General features: G+C 41.1%; 1 protein-coding gene across 15 annotated transcripts in view; it reads right to left on the reverse strand.

Annotated features, from left to right (window-relative positions):
- The window catches only part of LOC128688939 (titin homolog), a 748,574-nt gene that overhangs the window by 55,041 nt on the left and 674,418 nt on the right, over window positions 1-19,115 (reverse strand). For 14 of the 15 annotated variants that reach the window (XM_070085630.1, XM_070085629.1, XM_070085628.1 and 11 more), the window contains 5 exons: window positions 17,462-17,501; window positions 9,265-9,397; window positions 3,770-3,926; window positions 3,346-3,474; window positions 2,456-2,560 (listed from right to left, as the gene is read on the reverse strand). In XM_070085630.1, the coding sequence (XP_069941731.1) occupies window positions 2,456-2,560; window positions 3,346-3,474; window positions 3,770-3,926; window positions 9,265-9,397; window positions 17,462-17,501 (564 nt within the window). The remainder of the gene's footprint in view (window positions 1-2,455; window positions 2,561-3,345; window positions 3,475-3,769; window positions 3,927-9,264; window positions 9,398-17,461; window positions 17,502-19,115) is intronic. The other variant, XM_070085624.1, reaches the window with a different exon arrangement.

Raw genomic sequence — 19,115 nt, forward strand, 5'->3', positions numbered from 1 at the left:
CACTCGTATGCCTTATGAAAATAAAATTGGTAGGAATTTTTCAATGCGTGTATGACAAGTTCACCAAACGCGAACTTAAAAAGTGAAACAGAACACCTGCGGGATACCTAATGGTGTAGAGACTTTCCAGTCACTGGACCACGATGTTATGACCACTGTGGCGTTTCAATGCACGAGAGAGCCACTTCTCAACTAGCTATTATACTCTGATTACATTAGAGATAAACATCTCATAGTCCTAAGTGGCGGTATGCCTTTATGGAACGATAATCATAGTCTGGCGTAACTACAGAAAATTCTTTATTACATTTTTTCGAGTTTTCAGAGCTTAGTGTCGCTAGCATAATAGGTCAGCACCAGAACTATTTACTACTACTTATTATAGCTAATGATTGTTACTATTCCACAGGACTGTACGGCGGTCTCTAAATTCTGCTACAACAGTAGGTTAAAACGTAATTGTAATTTATAATAGTACAAATGAAGCTTTACATTTTTAGTCATATTAAAACTGTACAGAACATTCCATCATGCACAAGTCTGTACTGTAAAACATGAAAGCACTAGCAACCATGCAAATAAACAACCATGCCTTCCTTCACCATTCCTATTCACGTGTTAGCAGATGGGTACAGGCCTCACATACATAGAAAGTTTATAACCAGTATGTTATAGAAATAATAATTGAAAACACTTATACAATAGGATTAAATATACTAAAAGTGGAGGAGACCGGACCAAAGCAATCTCGCTGGGATGCTGACTCTGGCCGCACATGTGGACAATGTTGAGGTTGGTCGGGCTACCAACCCCACACTCAATTCCTTATATAAGCGTGTGTTAGCAGTAAGACGTGGTAGCATGGCATTTTAAAATTTTGACAAATCCATATCCTGCTTGTTAATAAAAAAAATATGGAAAAAGGAGTTGCGAATCAAATTTTATTAAAGGCGTTATCGAGGTTACTAGTGAAGAAAGAATGGGAGGGGGAGGATGAAGTAATGTATGTGTTAATATGTAATTTTAATGTCATCTTGGCTGGAAAGGAATGTGACGTATTGTCGGTATATCGAGGGAGAAGAGATAGGCCTGTGATAATATTTCCAGGTATTTTTTACAAATATTTCTTGAATATAGACTTTTTTTTTTTTTACAGAGTTAATGTTTATTTTTTAGGATAATTTTTCTCATACAGTAGTAGTATTTCAATTTTAAACTTAGCATTTTTGCCTTAATCTTACGAGTGTTGAGCAATAATTTGTGCCGGCTTACTCTGATCTGATTTTTATGCAGTTCTGGAGTTCGATTAGGCTGTGGGCTCAGGTTGGCATGTTAGATGCAAATATGCTCAGCGCAAGATTTACCTTGTTTGTGAATATATGGTCAAGAGTATTTTCTAATGTGATCAGGTCTATTACTTGCTTGAATGGTGTGGATTCGTCATTATTTGAGAATATAAAGTCAAGAGTATGTTCCAATCTGATCAGGTCTTTTGTTGGCTTAATGACCCCCCGACAAAGCTAGTGGGTCATTTAACCTGTGCCGGCAGTGTGTGCCGTTGTTTTAGTAAGAAAACGTAAATTACCACTTGAATTTTCGTTGATGTCTGCAGATCCGGGTTCAGTACACCGGTTCCATACCCAGGTCCACTTGCTCTTTAATTGCCTGGGGTTAAAAATTTAGTGTCGTGAGCACTTCTTACACTTCTGTGTGATGTTCAGTACCAATTCCACTACCGGGTTCACCTACTCCTATACATCTCTCTGGCCTTGTTTTATATGCATGAGTTGGGAGCTATTACTTTTTTTAAGTGTTGCTGGTATATTTAAGTTGGAGAAAGTTGTGCGAAGAGTTGTGGGTATAACTAAGAAGTAACTGAATCTAGATGGGTACGTGGTGAAAATAAAAATGCATTCGCGGAGAAATTTACAACAAATATGGAAAATGACTGGGGAAGGTACATCATTTGGTGGGCGTGACCCCGAGCCTCGCTAAAGGTTAGATGAGGCGAGGACTAATGGATACCTGGAAGAGGAAAAGATAAACCCTTAAGTTAATAGGTTTGAATTACAGGGCCTAATGCTATAGGACAGGGTGAGCATGTATAGGGGACATTTAGAGTGAGGGTTAAATGCCATAGTCATGTGACGTGAGAGAGGACTTGTGATATGCAGTAAAAAGCAGTGTGACCCCCAATACTAATTATGAGAAAACGTGTGTGGAGGGAGGGGAGGTGCGGGTGTATGGAGGGGCAGCGGCTGGATCTAGAAGACTTGGTGTTGAAAAAGGTCAGTGGAAAATGGGAAACATGTTGCCATGGTAACGCTGTGGCGTAGGGGGCGTGGGCGGTGATGGGGGAGACGGTGGTGACGACGACGTGGTGTAGGTAAGTGTGGGCGTGTTGAAAGGATGGGGCGTGGGTGAAGGGTTCTAGAGTGGGCGGGGACTGGCTAACCTAGTAGCAGCGGGGAGGAGCCACGAGAGAGAGGACGCCAATGAGATATGGTGACGGAGGGTTCCCGCCAGCCGACGCCCGCCCATGAGTGAGCGCTCCCTTCACCTGTAAGATTCCCAACATGATGACACCTATGAAGTTATCCCACCACTAGCCTCGCATCACAAGCTTAACACTAATCTTTACACATCTGAAGCAAGCACAAGCAACCTTCACAACCCGTAGCAGTAAGTAGTGTGCATGACATAAAACATTTGTGGGCTACTCCTTATTCTTTGATAATTTCCCCACAATGTATGTACAGCTATATACATAAGGCTATATACACGCAAGCTAGATCCCAATACGGAAACACAGAGCTACAGTCTGGATTAAACACTGTCAACAGCTAAAATATCACAAACAGATCTACTAAAGCAACAGTGAAACTTTGATTTGTATAGAATCAGTTACATTCACAATTTAATTATCAAAAACACAATAACGAAGAATCAGTCACAATATCGTGGATGAAAGAAATCATACAGCCTACAAACTAGAAAAATAAAACTTGATATGGGTCTAAGATGCATGGAAACTTCGCTCATTTTTTTTTTCCAATTTATAGATTAGGTGTGATATTAGTAACATTTGATGCCATCGATTCTAAAATAACGAAGTTTGTGCAAAATATTGACTGTGCAATCTTATGAAAAAAAGCCAATTTCAATTATCCTTTAGCAGGATATCTAACTAGCTAGTATTCTGAACTACTTCATAAAGCTTACTAGGTAACTAATTATACATCTGTATATAATGGATTTACAATAGTAACGGCGAGAGAAGAAAGAAAATGTACTTATCTACAGAAAACAATTTCATATGGGGTAACCATAGTGCCCAGAACTTACGCTGAAAGCCTACAGAGGGCGAGCGCGAAAACCTGGAGGGGGTGTTGGTTCTGGAGGGCGTGGTCCTGCGGGAGAGGTCTGGTCGATGTTCCAACTGCACAGTAACGTCGTTCTCCTTGTCGTCAGCCACTGGGTAAAGAGACATTAGTTCATTTACATGTAAACGCAAGATTCTAGTTCCTATATAATGGGTCACTGTTTTCCAAACTCGTACTATGAACAGTTTGGAATTCTCCAGACAAGCCTCCCATGTTGAACTAAGTACTCCAACTATTACTTCAAAATAGTGATAGCAAGATGAATAGCTTCCAAATGTTAATATATGAACTTTGAAACCTATAAAAAGTATTTAAAGTCTTTTTATTCCAGGATCCTACGAACAGGAATGAAAGTAAGGTGACGCTCCAATACACGCAGCACTTACTCTCGACAACGATGGTGGCGGAAGTGACAGCCTTGCCCATGTCATTGAAGATAATGCACGAGTACTCTCCCTCATCTTCCGGGTACACCTCATGGATCTTGAGCCTCACCCTGGACCCGTCCCACTCGCTCTCCACATCCCCACCAAGCTTTAGAACCTAAAACCAGCGACACAGCATTAAAATAACATTAATGGGCTTAAGGGTTTCCTGAAACAGAAAAACAACCCCAGTATAAGTTTTGTTACACTGGAAAATTGTGGCATAAAACTTTCCGCTATTAACGATGTATTAATACTATGATTCTAAAGCCCTAAAACTTTAGGTCACACAGGGTCTTTGAAGGACTAGCACGGTAAATTGTAAAATCTTAATGATCACTTCGCCATGAGCACTCTGGTCATCAGTGTCTCTTTGGATTGCTATATTGGTGCACATGCTTGACCTGTGGCCCCCACCAGGCGCGCCCCGCCACCAGCCACACTCACCACAGTCATGACTCCATTGCCCAGTTAATTTGGCTCAGAGAAGGTCAGGCAGGTCACAATAATGGCTGACCTGCGCGAGGAGAGTCGTGATCTAGCGCACACTTTGTTTGTCATAGTGTACGTGTGTGTGTGTGGGGGGGGGGAGATCTCACGTGTACATGTGAGAGAATATTACAAAGAATAAAAAGGCACAATACTGTGACTGGAACAATACACAAATAAGTTTGTGTGCTGGTAAAGATTGGGGGAAGTGTCACGCGAGTACGTTAGGAGGGGCAAGTGTGTACATGTGGGGGAATCACAGGAGCAAACTAGGATTTCTTATGTCCATGTTGGGGGAGGAGGACACGTGTACGTACACGTGTTGTGTGTGTGTGACACAGAAAGAGAGAGAGAGAGAGAGAGAGAGAGATACCCTTCCCTCCCCACACATACTTATTTGTTTTCGAAGATTTCTTGCAGAATAACTGACAAGAAAGAGATGCAAACTAGAGCCTGGAGTTTACCTGGAGAGAGTTCCGGGGGTCAACGCCCCCGCGGCCCGGTCTGTGACCAGGCCTCCTGGTGGATCAGAGCCTGATCAACCAGGCTGTTACTGCTGGCTGCACGCAAACCAACGTACGAGCCACAGCCCGGCTGATCAGGAACCGACTTTAGGTGCTTGTCCAGTGCCAGCTTGAAGACTGCCAGGGGTCTGTTGGTAATCCCCCTTATGTATGCTGGGAGGCAGTTGAACAGTCTCGGGCCCCTGACACTTATTGTATGGTCTCTTAACGTGCTAGTGACACCCCTGCTTTTCATTGGGGGGATGTTGCATCGTCTGCCAAGTCTTTTGCTTTCGTAGTGAGTGATTTTCGTGTGCAAGTTCGGTACTAGTCCCTCTAGGATTTTCCAGGTGTATATAATCATGTATCTCTCCCGCCTGCGTTCCAGGGAATACAGGTTCAGGAACCTCAAGCGCTCCCAGTAATTGAGGTGTTTTATCTCCGTTATGCGCGCCGTGAAGGTTCTCTGTACATTTTCTAGGTCAGCAATTTCACCTGCCTTGAAAGGTGCTGTTAGTGTGCAGCAATATTCCAGCCTAGATAGAACAAGTGACCTGAAGAGTGTCATCATGGGCTTGGCATCCCTCGTTTTGAAGGTTCTCATTATCCATCCTGTCATTTTTCTAGCAGATGCGATCGATACAATGTTATGGTCCTTGAAGGTGAGATCCTCCGACATGATCACTCCCAGGTCTTTGACGTTGGTGTTTCGCTCTATTTTGTGGCCAGAATTTGTTTTGTACTCTGATGAAGATTTAATTTCCTCGTGTTTACCATATCTGAGTAATTGAAATTTCTCATCGTTGAACTTCATATTGTTTTCTGCAGCCCACTGAAAGATTTGGTTGATGTCCGCCTGGAGCCTTGCAGTGTCTGCAATGGAAGACACTGTCATGCAGATTCGGGTGTCATCTGCAAAGGAAGACACGGTGCTGTGGCTGACATCCTTGTCTATGTCAGATATGAGGATGAGGAACAAGATGGGAGCGAGTACTGTGCCTTGTGGAACAGAGCTTTTCACCGTGCCTGCCTCGGACTTTACTCTGTTGACTACTACTCTCTGTGTTCTGTTAGTGAGGAAATTATAGATCCATCGACCGACTTTTCCTGTTATTCCTTTAGCACGCATTTTGTGCGCTATTACGCCATGGTCACACTTGTCGAAGGCTTTTGCAAAGTCTGTATATATTACATCTGCATTCTTTTTGTCTTCTAGTGCATCTAGGACCTTGTCGTAGTGATCCAATAGTTGAGACAGACAGGAGCGACCTGTTCTAAACCCATGTTGCCCTGGGTTGTGTAACTGATGGGTTTCTAGATGGGTGGTGATCTTGCTTCTTAGGACTCTTTCAAAGATTTTTATGATATGGGATGTTAGTGCTATCGGTCTGTAGTTCTTTGCTGTTGCTTTACTGCCCCCTTTGTGGAGTGGGGCTATGTCTGTTGTTTTTAGTAACTGTGGGACGACCCCCGTGTCCATGCTCCCTCTCCATAGGATGGTAAAGGCTCGTGATAGGGGCTTCTTGCAGTTCTTGATGAACACGGAGTTCCATGAGTCTGGCCCTGGGGCAGAGTGCATGGGCATGTCATTTATCGCCTGTTCGAAGTCATTTGGCGTCAGGATAACATCAGATAGGCTTGTGTTAACCAAATTCTGTGGCTCTCTCATAAAAAATTCATTTTGATCTTCGACTCTCAGTCTGGTTAGTGGCTTGCTAAAAACTGAGTCATATTGGGACTTGAGTAGCTCACTCATTTCCTTGCTGTCATCTGTGTAGGACCCATCTTGTTTAAGTAAGGGCCCAATACTGGACGTTGTTCTCGACTTTGATTTGGCATAGGAGAAGAAATACTTTGGGTTTCTTTCGATTTCATTTATGGCTTTTAGTTCTTCCCGCGATTCCTGACTCCTATAAGATTCCTTTAGCTTAAGTTCGATGTTTGCTATTTCTCTGACCAGTGTCTCCCTACGCATTTCAGATAGATTGACCTCTTTTAGCCGCTCTGTTATTCTTTTCCGTCGCCTGTAAAGAGAGCGCCTGTCTCTTTCTATTTTACATCTACTCCTCCTTTTTCTTAGAGGAATAAGTCTTGTGCATACATCGAGTGCCACCAAGTTAATCTGTTCTAGGCATAAGTTGGGGTCTGTGTTGCTTAGTATATCTTCCCAGCTTATATCGGTTAGGACTTGGTTTACTTGGTCCCACTTTATGTTTTTGTTATTGAAGTTGAATTTGGTGAATGCTCCCTCGTGACTAATCTCATTTTGTCGGTCTGGGGCTCTGCGCATACATGTCTGAACCTCAATTATGTTGTGATCTGAGTATATTGTTTTTGATATGGTGACATTTCTTATCAGATCATCATTGTTAGTGAAGATGAGGTCTAGTGTATTCTCCATTCTAGTAGGCTCTATTATTTGCTGGTTTAAATTGAATTTTGTGCAGAGATTTAAAAGCTCATGTGAGTGTGAGTTTTCATCAGAGCTGCCTCCTGGTGTTATTACTGCAACAATATTATTTGCTATATTCCTCCATTTTAGGTGCCTTAAGTTGAAATCCCTCAGGAGCAAGATGTTGGGTGCAGGAGCTGGAAGATTTTCCAGACAGTGGTCAATTTTTAACAGCTGTTCCTGGAATTGCTGGGATGTTGCATCCGGAGGCTTGTAGACTACCACAATGACTAGGTTTTGGTTCTCGACCTTTACTGCTAAAACTTCCACTACATCATTTGAGGCATTAAGCAGTTCTGTGCAAACAAGTGACTCTGCAATGTACAGGCCAAGCCCCCCCTTTTGCCTGTTCACTCTGTCACATCTGTATAGGTTGTAACCTGGGATCCATATTTCGTTGTCTAAGTGATCCTTTATGTGGGTCTCAGTGAAAGCCGCGAACATTGCCTTTGCCTCTGCAAGCAGTCCACGGATGAAAGGTATTTTGTTGTTTGTTGCTGGCTTTAGACCCTGTATATTTGCAAAGAAGAATGTCATCGGACTGGTGGTATTGTTGGTACTGGGGGGGGGGATTTTTTTTCCGGCATTAGTATCTGTATCTGTTGGTTTGGAGTGGAGGCCATCGACTGTGGTTCCACTCCAGGAATGACTGGATTTGGTGTACAATTTCTGCCATTTCCTGCCAGTTTTTTTTCCTTCCTGGCACTAAAAAACCTCTCCCTCTTGAGTGGCTGTGGCTACCCAGGTTTTCCCATGGCCTGGATGTTTTGTATCTTTTTGTCCCCTCTAGATGGTGTGCCTGGCAATTTAAGTTATAGCACAGTCTTTCCTGTACTGAAGAGGTACACATTTCAGGGTGAAAAAGCTTACAGGAAGGGAGTTTGCATTTTCCTGTTGTCATATGGGCACGGCATTTTCTAGGGTGGTCATAGTTGCACGTCCCATCTGTTTTTCCAGATTTCCCATGTCTGCAGATACCAAGTGCATAGTATGTGCACAGGCTTGGTTTCCGTTTGCCTTGGGTTTCTGTGACTGTATTCCCTGTTGGTGCATGTTTACCTGTCTTATTCCTATCTTCCCTAGCACCAACAATGGAGCTCCCACCAGTTGTTTTTGGTAATATATCCTCACTATTGCTAGTGGAGTCCTCTTGTTTGCTATTTCCTGTTGTATTTCTTGTTTGCAATATTGGTTTTATCTTATCTTTGACTACACTTGTTTCCCCACTACGGCTCCTGTCCCCTATGAGGTCATTTATATGCATTCCTTCCTTTACTGCCCGGTGTAACATATCCACACGTTGTTTACTACTTTATATTTTTACCTAGTTTCTACACATCCAAACATTTAAAACGTGTGTCACACAGGCGCTTAATGACTTGTGGGTTTAGCGTTGCCCGATGAATGTAATAATGATAAAAGTATACCAATGCTTATAACAAAGCACATGGCTAAAAATGGAAATAGGTCCCATTAAATAAATATTTCGTGATGAAATTTCAAGAACATTGAACACAAAAGACTCGGGAAAACCTTGTAAATACATTGAAAAACTTGTGCGATAGTAACATTCTAACAATAGGTTTCAAACATCTTCCACGAAAAATTAAATATTATCGTTTTTAAAACACTTAGGACCAAAACTGGTGTATGTGACCCTGTTGAAGTGCTTCAACACGCACAAAAAACTAGTTAAAAATTTTAAAAAGTTTGATGACACGCCACAAAATATATGACAAAATTAAGAAATGCGAATTACGAAGAAAGAGTGCAAGCAGCGTAAATGTATACGCTGAAAGTCAGGAGAGACGGTAATATGATAAAACATTTTTAGAAGTATCTGTAAACTTGATAGTAATTATTTTTTTACAGTAAAAAGGGAAAGCAAGAGGCTTGTATATTTTTATAATGAAGATTTTGTGAAGTATTACAGAGAGTCGGAAAGCAAGAGGGTTTTGTACCGGGGATTTTGCGAAGTACTTCTTTACAAAGAGTTGATGTGGGTATCTTACCTTGCCCTGCTTCTCCCAGCGGACGAGGGAGGTCTTGGGGGCATCAACGAGGGCTTCAAGAGTGACGCTGTCACCGTCACAGCAACGCACGTCCTGCAGCGCCCGTGTCACCACTGGCACGTGCTCCATCACGCTGCACGAGAGGAAGAAGTTACATGGCTATACTTTACTGAAGAACAAGAATAAATAATTATAATACCTTGACTGGAATAAGTCACAATTAACCCATAATTTGTTGAATAACAAGTACTGCCGACAATTAGGGTAGAAGGATGCTTGGTGCAGAGTAAAATATTTTAAAACGCTTCACTCTGGATAATTTTACAGTAACTTGACAAGGCTCTATCCAGAGCGAATCCATAACCCACAATTTTAAAAGGAAACGTTAGACGTTTCATACCGTGCTCGACCATTATCAAGTCAAAACAACTTTACTATCGACCAACATGACTCAGCTATCTGAATGGCCCGGAGTCACGTGAAGTACTGCGAGGCCAATTTCACTGTCCGTCTTTAATGACGGGTTATATAATGGTATAACTGGATGAATTTCCTACTTAAATGGAAATTCCCCCCCCCCAAAAAAAAAAATGTTCTGTATTTCGATACTAAGAGTAGGTAAAACTAAACTTGAGGTGGACACGTCTGTAGATAAGCAAACTCAGTTGTGACTTGATAAAAGTTCAGAACAAATCGACACGTCGTCTTAAGCTTCCTTTAGCAAGTTTCGTTATTTGCGAATAATGATACTTTAAGTGTTAGTGATACTTGTGTACGGAAACAACCCAAGACGGAGACGATACCACTCAAGTGCGTCAACTAATTAAGCTGTAATGACTGCTTTTATGGCAGTATGTTTATTCTCAGGTCGAGTGGTGCTTCCCAATAAACTGTATTATAGCGGCGGGATGACCGTACGAATGCTGTTTAATCATGTTGCTTTTGAAAGCAGGTGCCTATATCCTGAAGGGATTTTGATCCAAAGAATGAGAGCTAGACTTCCCTTCCTTGGATCGAACCTTATTACTTCCCATTCCCCTGGCTGTCTTACTCTCAGGGTTAGTGTTTTCCCATGAATATATAGGTAGTAATAACTAATTATATACCACTAATTTACTGTGGCTAACCATTTATGAACTCCCTATTTCAAGGAACCACATCAATTTGAAAACTTAAAGACACGAAGACAGCAGAAAAATACAGACGAATTCTCAGCACCTGCAGAGGTAAACAAACAGCGGAGACGGGACATGCGCACACTATCATTAACCACGGTAAGGAAAGCTTTTGTCCAGCACTCTGCTAATGCGAGCCCACACATGACAAATTTTCATGTCCACTGAACATTCGTAATTCCTAATATATCTAGCGATTCCCCAACCCAGTGCCACTCGAGATAAAAAATTTGAAGACTTCAAGATCTGTGATCTTCTTAAGGTATGATGGAGAAGTCTTTAGCTTGAGAGAAAAGTGGAGATGAGGAATGAGTAAGAGAGATGCCGCCTTAGAAGTGTGAAGAGGGAGATGGAAGTTGGCGCTAAAAGTTGGGCCCAGAGGATAAACCCACCTAAAGAAAAGTTGGTTAAAAACACACATAAATAGGGATATACTAGAAGGAAAAAATGAATATGCTAAGACTGAGCAGATCTTGTTGAAAATATTTGCCGATAATTATTGAAAAAAAAATTAATCCAAGGAAAATCTAACCGAGACAACGGAACGACGTCATGATGTAGCCTTAAGGATGTATTTTATTAAGCAAATTTGATTAGATTTGCAGTGTGTTGCTACACTATTCTAGATGCTAGTTACATTGTGGGAACAAACTCTAGCCATGTTTCAATGTATTATTCCATCATAAAGAATGGATTGCATGTATTAAATAATGAAATCTGGTTATAATAGTAAAGGCAGAAAAAATGGATTTTCAGATTTTCAAGGAGCAAAACAAAACGTTCAGTGGACAGGTGTTGGCAACACACACAGCAACACTACTGTCATCTTCATATCGTGAAGACAATATCAAAATAAGTAAGAAAACTGCCTCAGTAGAAGACAAGAAAAAATCATGTTTTCTAACAAGCAAATAAAAACATGATAATGAATGGTGGCAGATTTCAACCGGTTATATATATGAAGAATAAAATTATGACAAGAGTACACAGAATGCAGGCAGATCATTTATAAAACAAGTCAAATAGAGCAAAGGCCAGAAAAATGACAGGGATGATTAGGAGAACTTTCAAAGCAAGAGGAGCAACGCCAGTGCGACTTCAAATCAGCGGTGTTCTCACAACTTTAAATATGCAATAATTCTGTGCTCGCATCGCCTTTCATGGCCGGAGACAGCTGGAATAAGTAAGTAAGTAAGTAAGTAAGTTTATTCAGGTATACACAAATACAGTTACATAGAATTATCATACATAGCAGCATATGTGTAGAGAACCTGGGATAACCCAAAAAAGTCAGACAGAGTGACTTATTTCCATTGGGGTCCTTTTACCTTATTATTATAGTATAAAGGTTATAATATTTTCTTATTATTCTACAATGAAGATAACATCTTATTATCATACTAAAAAGACTATCTGCTACACCAAGGTCATTAAGACTATCTACAATACGAGGGTCATTACAAGGAATAAGGTAAAATTTACACGTATGTTAGCTAAAAAATAGAAAATCATTCCCCTCCCTTTCTGTAGCTACATTCATCAGACACCTTTTGGCACTCTTCTTGAACTGGTTCACGCTATGACTGGCTTTGACATGTGCGGGTAGTCTGTTCCATTCCTTTATTGCTGTACAATAAAAGGTGTTTGAAGCCTGGCCACTGACTGTGGGTACTACAAAGTTGTGCTCTCTCCCCCTAGTACTATGATTGCTTTGGTTCCCAACCTTGACAAAATTGACAGCAAGATATTCTGGACACTGTTTGTGAGCAATTTTATAAACATGATTTAGCTTCAGTTGTTTTACTCTGTCTTCAACATTCAGCATATCCAACTGCTGTAATTCATCCTGGCCTACATGCTCTCTTGGTCCCAGCCCCAGGATGAATCTTACGATTTTGTTCTGGGTGATTTGCAGTATATCTTTCAGTTTTTTTGTCAAGGCAGAGTACCATGAAGAGCAAGCGTAATCCATATGGCATTGTATAAGGGCTAGACATAGGGTCCTGCGAGCCTCAGTAGGTAGACACTGTGCTTGTCTATACAGGAACTTCAGTTTGGCATTCGCTTTCTTTACTACACTGTTCCCTATCAATTCTCCTGACATGCATGGGTCAAAGGGGATTCCCAAATATTTTACTGATGAAACCAAAGTGATGGGCTCCCCATTACATTGAACATTAAAATTATTTACCCTTCTCAGTTTATGTTTCGTGCCAAAGAGAATGGCTTCAGTTTTCCCTAGGTGTAATGATAGTTTGTTGTCTACTAACCATTTGCTGCAGGACTCCAGTTCCAGTGTTAAAACATTAGCAATATCTTGTGGGTCTTTACCTGACACTAACAGAGCACTGTCATCTGCATACAGTAGGAGTTTGCACTTGACACTGATAGGCATATCATTGACATAACATAAGAATAATAAGGGACCCAGAATACTACCTTGGGGAACTCCACATGTTATCGGCAGGGGTTCTGATTCTGTTTTGTTGATTTTGACTATTTGTCTCCTGTTGCTAAGGTAGGACTTAAACCAGTCTACAGAACCTATACCGATAGCTTGAAGTTTATTAAATAATATATTGTGGTTGACAGTATCGAAGGCCTTTTGCAGGTCTAAGGTTACCATGCCTATGAGGTTCCCCTTTGACATTTCAGTTCTCAGGTAATCCATCAGATTAATAAGGGAGGTGTCGGTTGAGTAGGATCTTCTAAAGCCCGATTGATAGCTATGGAGAATGTTGTTGTCATTAAGGTACTTAACTACTTGAGAATACACCGCCCTCTCTAGAATTTTAGATATTATACTGAGTATACTAACAGGCCTATAGTTGCTTACATCAGACCTACTATTTTTCTTGAAGATAGGAGTGACTCTGGCCTCCTTAAACCCCTCCGGTACTGTATTAGTGGTGATTGATAGATTTATTATGTGAGCAATAGGGATTGACAGTTCAGAAGCACCATCTTTTAGGAACTTAGACGGGATGTTATCAGGGCATGTGCTCTTAGTTGGGTTTAACCTGCTTAGTTCTTTTTGAATAAAGTCATGAGATACACTTACTAGTTGACAACTGTTTGGGGTTACCCCTTTATTGGTATAGTATGTTTGAAACTTATCAGAGTCTGTGTTAAAGGTATTTGATGCAGCTGGTAGTTTACTTACTAGTGTTGATGCAACAGATGTGTAGTAGGAATTAAAGCAATTTGCCACCTTAGATGTTTCGTGGCATACCTCATTATCGATAGTGAGTACTATGTTAGACCTATCTACTGGCTTATGGCTATACCCCAACTGTTTTAGTTGTTGCCAGAGCTTTCTGGGGTTATGCTTATACTCTTCAATTTTTGAGCAGTAGTGCTTTGCCTTTGCTCCTTTTATAAGTCTCTGTACTCTGTTCCTCACCCTTTGGAATTCATTTAGTGCTGCAATATCCTGTCTGTTTGCTTGAAATCTTTTTAGCAGCTGGTCTCTGAATTTCATATTATCTAATATCTCAGTATTCATCCAGGGTTCAGTTCTTCGTTTAATCCTAACCTCTTTAACTGGTGCAATATTATCAAGGATGGTAGTGAACATTGTTTTGAATTTTTCCCAGGCATCGTTTACGTCCGTGCAACTTGTTATCTCTGTCCAGTCACAATTGTGTAGCCTATTTACCAGTGTTTCTTTACTGTAGTTTCTAGTTGACCTCATTTTTATTGTCCTGTGTAGGCCTATCCTATCCCTAGTTATTTTCCTGGTGCAGTAAATGATGAAATGATCACTAAGACCTGTGGTAATGACGCCTGACTGACTAATGTTCTCAGAGCGGTTACAAAGTATGTGGTCAATTAGGGTGGCTGAGAACTGTGTGATCCGGGTTGGAGTATTAATTAGTTGAGTGTAACTATTTAATCCTAGAATTTGCTTATACCTTTTGCATAGCCCGTTATTTTGCTGCTGAAAACAGATATTAAAGTCGCCCAGTATTATTGTCTCGCAATTGTTTTCAACTCCGGACAAGACTCTGGAAAAGTCTTCTAAGAACTGGTCCTGGGTAGGAGGGCGGTAACTAGTTCCTACTAAGATGGGTTTGGTCTTAGGAAGCAGCACTTCAAACCATAGAATCTCCAGTTTATTGTTATTTAAATCAGGTCTTGGGTTGTAAGCTAAGTCATTTCTAATGTAGGCACATACTCCACCATACTCCACCAGAAGTACACTGCCAGCATATAAAACACAAACTACTGGGAACGCCTCAGAGCACTTGTTCTCTCTGGAACGGAGAGGAGATACTTACACTAACAATTTACTGGAGTGAAAGATAGGAGAAAGAATAAACCCAGTGAAGAATAAGTACAATTAAAGAACAATTTGTCAACATCCGTGGTTCAAGATTAAACGTATCACCAGAAATCAGAAATATTACTTGAACGAATGTAGTTTTCAAGAAGATGGACCAGTATTTCGTGCAAATTCTGGATGAACTGGGATTTAATGCCTATGTTAGCCTGCAGCCTGCTAGCACAGACAACCTAGCTGACCAATTGGTCAACCAAAAGCCTGGCCTGAGAGGGCAGAAAAACCTTCGAAAGCAGGTACAGGGCTGTAACAGTTATGGCCAGGGATAAAACACTTCAATAGATTTATATTTCGTTGCCTTAGCAGCTAGTTTATTGTGCACAACTTCAGCAGGACGAAGAAGTATTCCATTATGCGTTTAGTAACTAAGGGGTGTCGAGAAAAAAATGGGTGGGGGTGTCGGTGAGAAAAAATAGACATGGTTATCGGATGAGAGATGTGGAGTGTCAGAGGTGTCTGTGGGAAGGTGGGAGAAAGAGGAAACAGGAGGTAGCTGTCAAGATGGTGACGGATCCGTCAAGTGATCCTTGGCCACAATGAGCCGCCACTGTTGCAGCTAGGAACAGTCGTCTATTCATAATCATCCCTCCTCCCCTACCACCACTGTTGCCAACCCCCCACCACCATCTCCACATATCGTGCTGATGGATATATCACCAAAATTCCATTTACCCTGCCTATGGGACAGGCCATCCTGATAGATGATAATTCCTAAGTAATAATAATCCCAAGTCTGCCGGAAGGAAACCTGCTGAACTCTTATTGGAATACTTTATATTCTCATTGCCATACTGAAATATCTCGGCTTTGGCTGACATATTTCAATACTTTGGAATCCACCCTGTGTGATTGAATATGTCAAGCAAGCATAACTTTCTGTTCCCACCTTGTATATCATTTTACAATAAGGATGCAGAACAGTGTTTAGGGATCAAAACTTGATAAATAAGGATATCTACTGAAACAACGAATGTACATTCTGTCCAAATTCAGTATTTATAAACGTAGATTAGAACTCTAACGATGAAGATATCTTCATAAATTTTATTTAGGTAATTACGAATCACTAATATTTTATTCTTTGTTCATTTATTTGTACAATTTCACTGTTAAGGTTTTGTTGTTACCTTCATGCTCTGGTGCCGCTCTTATACCTCGCCTGTCCACTATATGCATGTCCTCACTCTAACCAGTTATATAAACTAATGCTCCTGGCGAGATAAACCTAGCCTTTAATAAAGTATCCAAACGTATATGTTTTTTTTTATACCTTTCACTCTCTCATAAGCTGACCTCTACTACCTACAGGTAAGCCTCTAGTATCCTCCATCACCCCACCTGCTCGAGGAAAAACAAACTTATGCCATTAAGAGAAAGGCGGAGATCAACTTTAAAAATGCACCATCATGTACCTTCAAAACACTTGACTGACATTAGCACTCGCGCCCTAACTGATCCCCTCAAGGTATTCCCACCATCTACTACTACTCGGTGACCCCGTGGAAACACCACTTTCACGTTTTTTTTGTACATCGCTATGGCATCATAAAACAAGGTTTTCCACGAAGACCAAATTAGTTGATTATATTCATTATAAAACCTGGTTTCCCCAGGAAGGAGAACCAACTAGTGATCTGGGCATCTTAATGAAATTTGCCCTCATTATACATCATAGTTTTTGTGGCCCCCTGCATTGGTCGAATGTATGTTGTGGCCTCGATGGTTGGCACACAATACAAACAGTATCGCCTGCGAAGGATGTTATAGTGTTATATGTGTATTTTTATCACTGTCCAGTGTGGAGTTTAAGGAGATGGTTAGTACTGTGACTTGAGGAACAGAGCTTTTTACTGTGACTCTCTCTGAGTTTACATATTGTCTGAGTGTTGAAGATCCATCTGCCTACTTCTCTTCTTACTTCTATTACAATTATTTTACGTGCTAGTATATCAAGATTATACTAAGACTTTTGGAGGATAATGGATTATTATAATAAAAAAAAGCGCTAAACCTACTAGGGAGGAGGATAATGGAGCTAAACACTATAAAGCTACGACTTCATGATAGTCTTCAATGTCCTCTCACAACACACATTTATGTTCACTGAACTACCACTACAAATAGTCGACTAAAACCATTATGTCATTCTATCACTTAAGTGACTGATCATCAAGATGTAAACTTATTTTTTTTACACTGTTGAATTTACACACTGACATCCACCTCATGTTACTGCACTCCCTTACCAGGATGCGACCCAAGTGTGTCTACTAACACCAAGGTACCAATTTACTGTTCTACGTGAACATGGGCTGCAGGTGAATTATTATTATTATCAAGGGGGAAGCGCTAAACCCGGAGGATTATACAGCGCCTGGGGTGGGATGTGGAAGGCATTCAGGCTTAATTCGGGGAACTGGAGCACAGATCCAATTCCCTAAATCAAGAGCCCCTCACCAACATCAAGTAACCTTCCTTGAGGGGGGCTGCAGGTGAAGAAACTCTGTCCATGCATCTCTACTCTTCCCATAATTGAACACTGGTGGTTCGATGATGAGCCGGTCTCTACCACACAGCAGGAGCAGGAGCCACATAACTCTCCACATACCTTATAAACAGAAGGCAGTGGGCCAAGCAGGAAACACCACACTAAAATAACTTAAACCAGGCAGTTACTCACCCTCTCTTTATGGGCCTTCCTTCCAGTTCACCCTTTAGGCCTGCAACAAGAAAAACAAGTAAATTAACGCATTACACTGTCAACGGCAAAACTAGATCAATAGAAAATTTTAGGTACCGGGGTGGGAGGGGACAGAAAATAGGAAAGAGGGAAAAAAGAGGAAGGAAAGAGAGAGAGAGAGAGAGAGAGAGAGAGAGAGAGAGAGAGAGAGAGAGAGAGAGAGAGAGAGAGAGAGAGAGAGAGAGAGAGAGAGAGAGAGAGAGAGAGAGAGAGAGATAAGTAATAAAATACTAGTGTACCCGAGTGAGAATGATTCTACATAAAGACCTCTTCACCAGATCTGCTGAGGAGGACCCCAGTTGGAGGTCAAAATATACCATTCTGTCTCCATGTGGGGTTCTCTCCCACAACTAATAAAAAGTTTACAAAATTAATTTAATAATGACAAACATACTGAAAATTATAAGATTTTATATTAATTAATTTGCTTTGTAAGAGTGTCATCCTTTCCCCATGAAGCGGTATTAGCAGGTCTGAAGGTAAGTCTTATTTCCGTCCACACCAGCGGGTATTAACCTTGGTAAATAAGTAAATAGTAAGTAAATAAGCTTATTCAGGTACAGGTACACATAAATATACTTACATAAATTATCATACACAACATCGTATGTGTAGAATATCTAGGATAACCCCAAAAAAAGGTCAAAGTGACTTATTTCCACTGGGGTCCTTGTGGTTTAAAAAAAAATATGGGCAAACACTATTACATATTAGACAACATTTCGGTTCTGGGACCTTGATCACGCCCAGGCTACACACCAAGACATTCAACTTTTGGAAATTAATGGAGAGCTTAAAACACCTTCAAAACACTGCGCGAGAAGTAAGCCAGTTGTCGCTAGCCTTTGTTCACCATCGGCTCATCTAACAACCTTCAGCAATGTCCTCAGACTACAGAAATGGCAAAAAGGCACAATACCGTGACTGGAACAATACACAGATAACCCGCACATAGACGAGAGGAGCTTACGACGACGTTTCGGTACGACTTGGACCATCAGACTACAGGACCTCAGACTACAGGGTTGTCGCGCCCCCGCTATACGACCCACACCACTTTCAAGTCGTCTGATCACATAGCCCTTTATCAGATTTTTTGTTTTCCCTGACGAATAAAAATTCTCTCGGCTTGATAGTTCTGACAGCTGAGTGTACAAGAACACACTGATGGCCTAATAGTTATGGAAAATGTAGACAAACATACAAGAAACGGCTCTCAAGGCGTAGTAGTCCTAAGAGCTGTGAGTGGTTAATACAAGAATTCGCTCTTGCGGACCTGTCTTCGTGAGAGCTGCGTGTACAAGAACACACAGTCTGGTAGTTCTTGTACACACAAGTTGTGTACAAGAATTTACTCTCACGGCCTGATAAGCCTGAGAACTGCGTGTACAAGAACACAGTCTAGTAGTTCTTGTACACACCTTGTGTGTACAAGAACTTACTTTCACGGCCTGATAGAGGACGAGACGCTTGGTAAATACCGATTCTGCTTACTTCTCTCTCTCCGCTGTATTTTTTCTCTTGCCTAAAACTGCGTCAGCAGACCAGTCATCGTGTTAACTGAGCGAAACTTTTTCAGTCCTTGAACTGAAAA

This window comes from Cherax quadricarinatus, chromosome 16 (genome assembly GCF_038502225.1).
Source record: "Cherax quadricarinatus isolate ZL_2023a chromosome 16, ASM3850222v1, whole genome shotgun sequence".
Taxonomy (NCBI): domain Eukaryota; kingdom Metazoa; phylum Arthropoda; class Malacostraca; order Decapoda; family Parastacidae; genus Cherax; species Cherax quadricarinatus.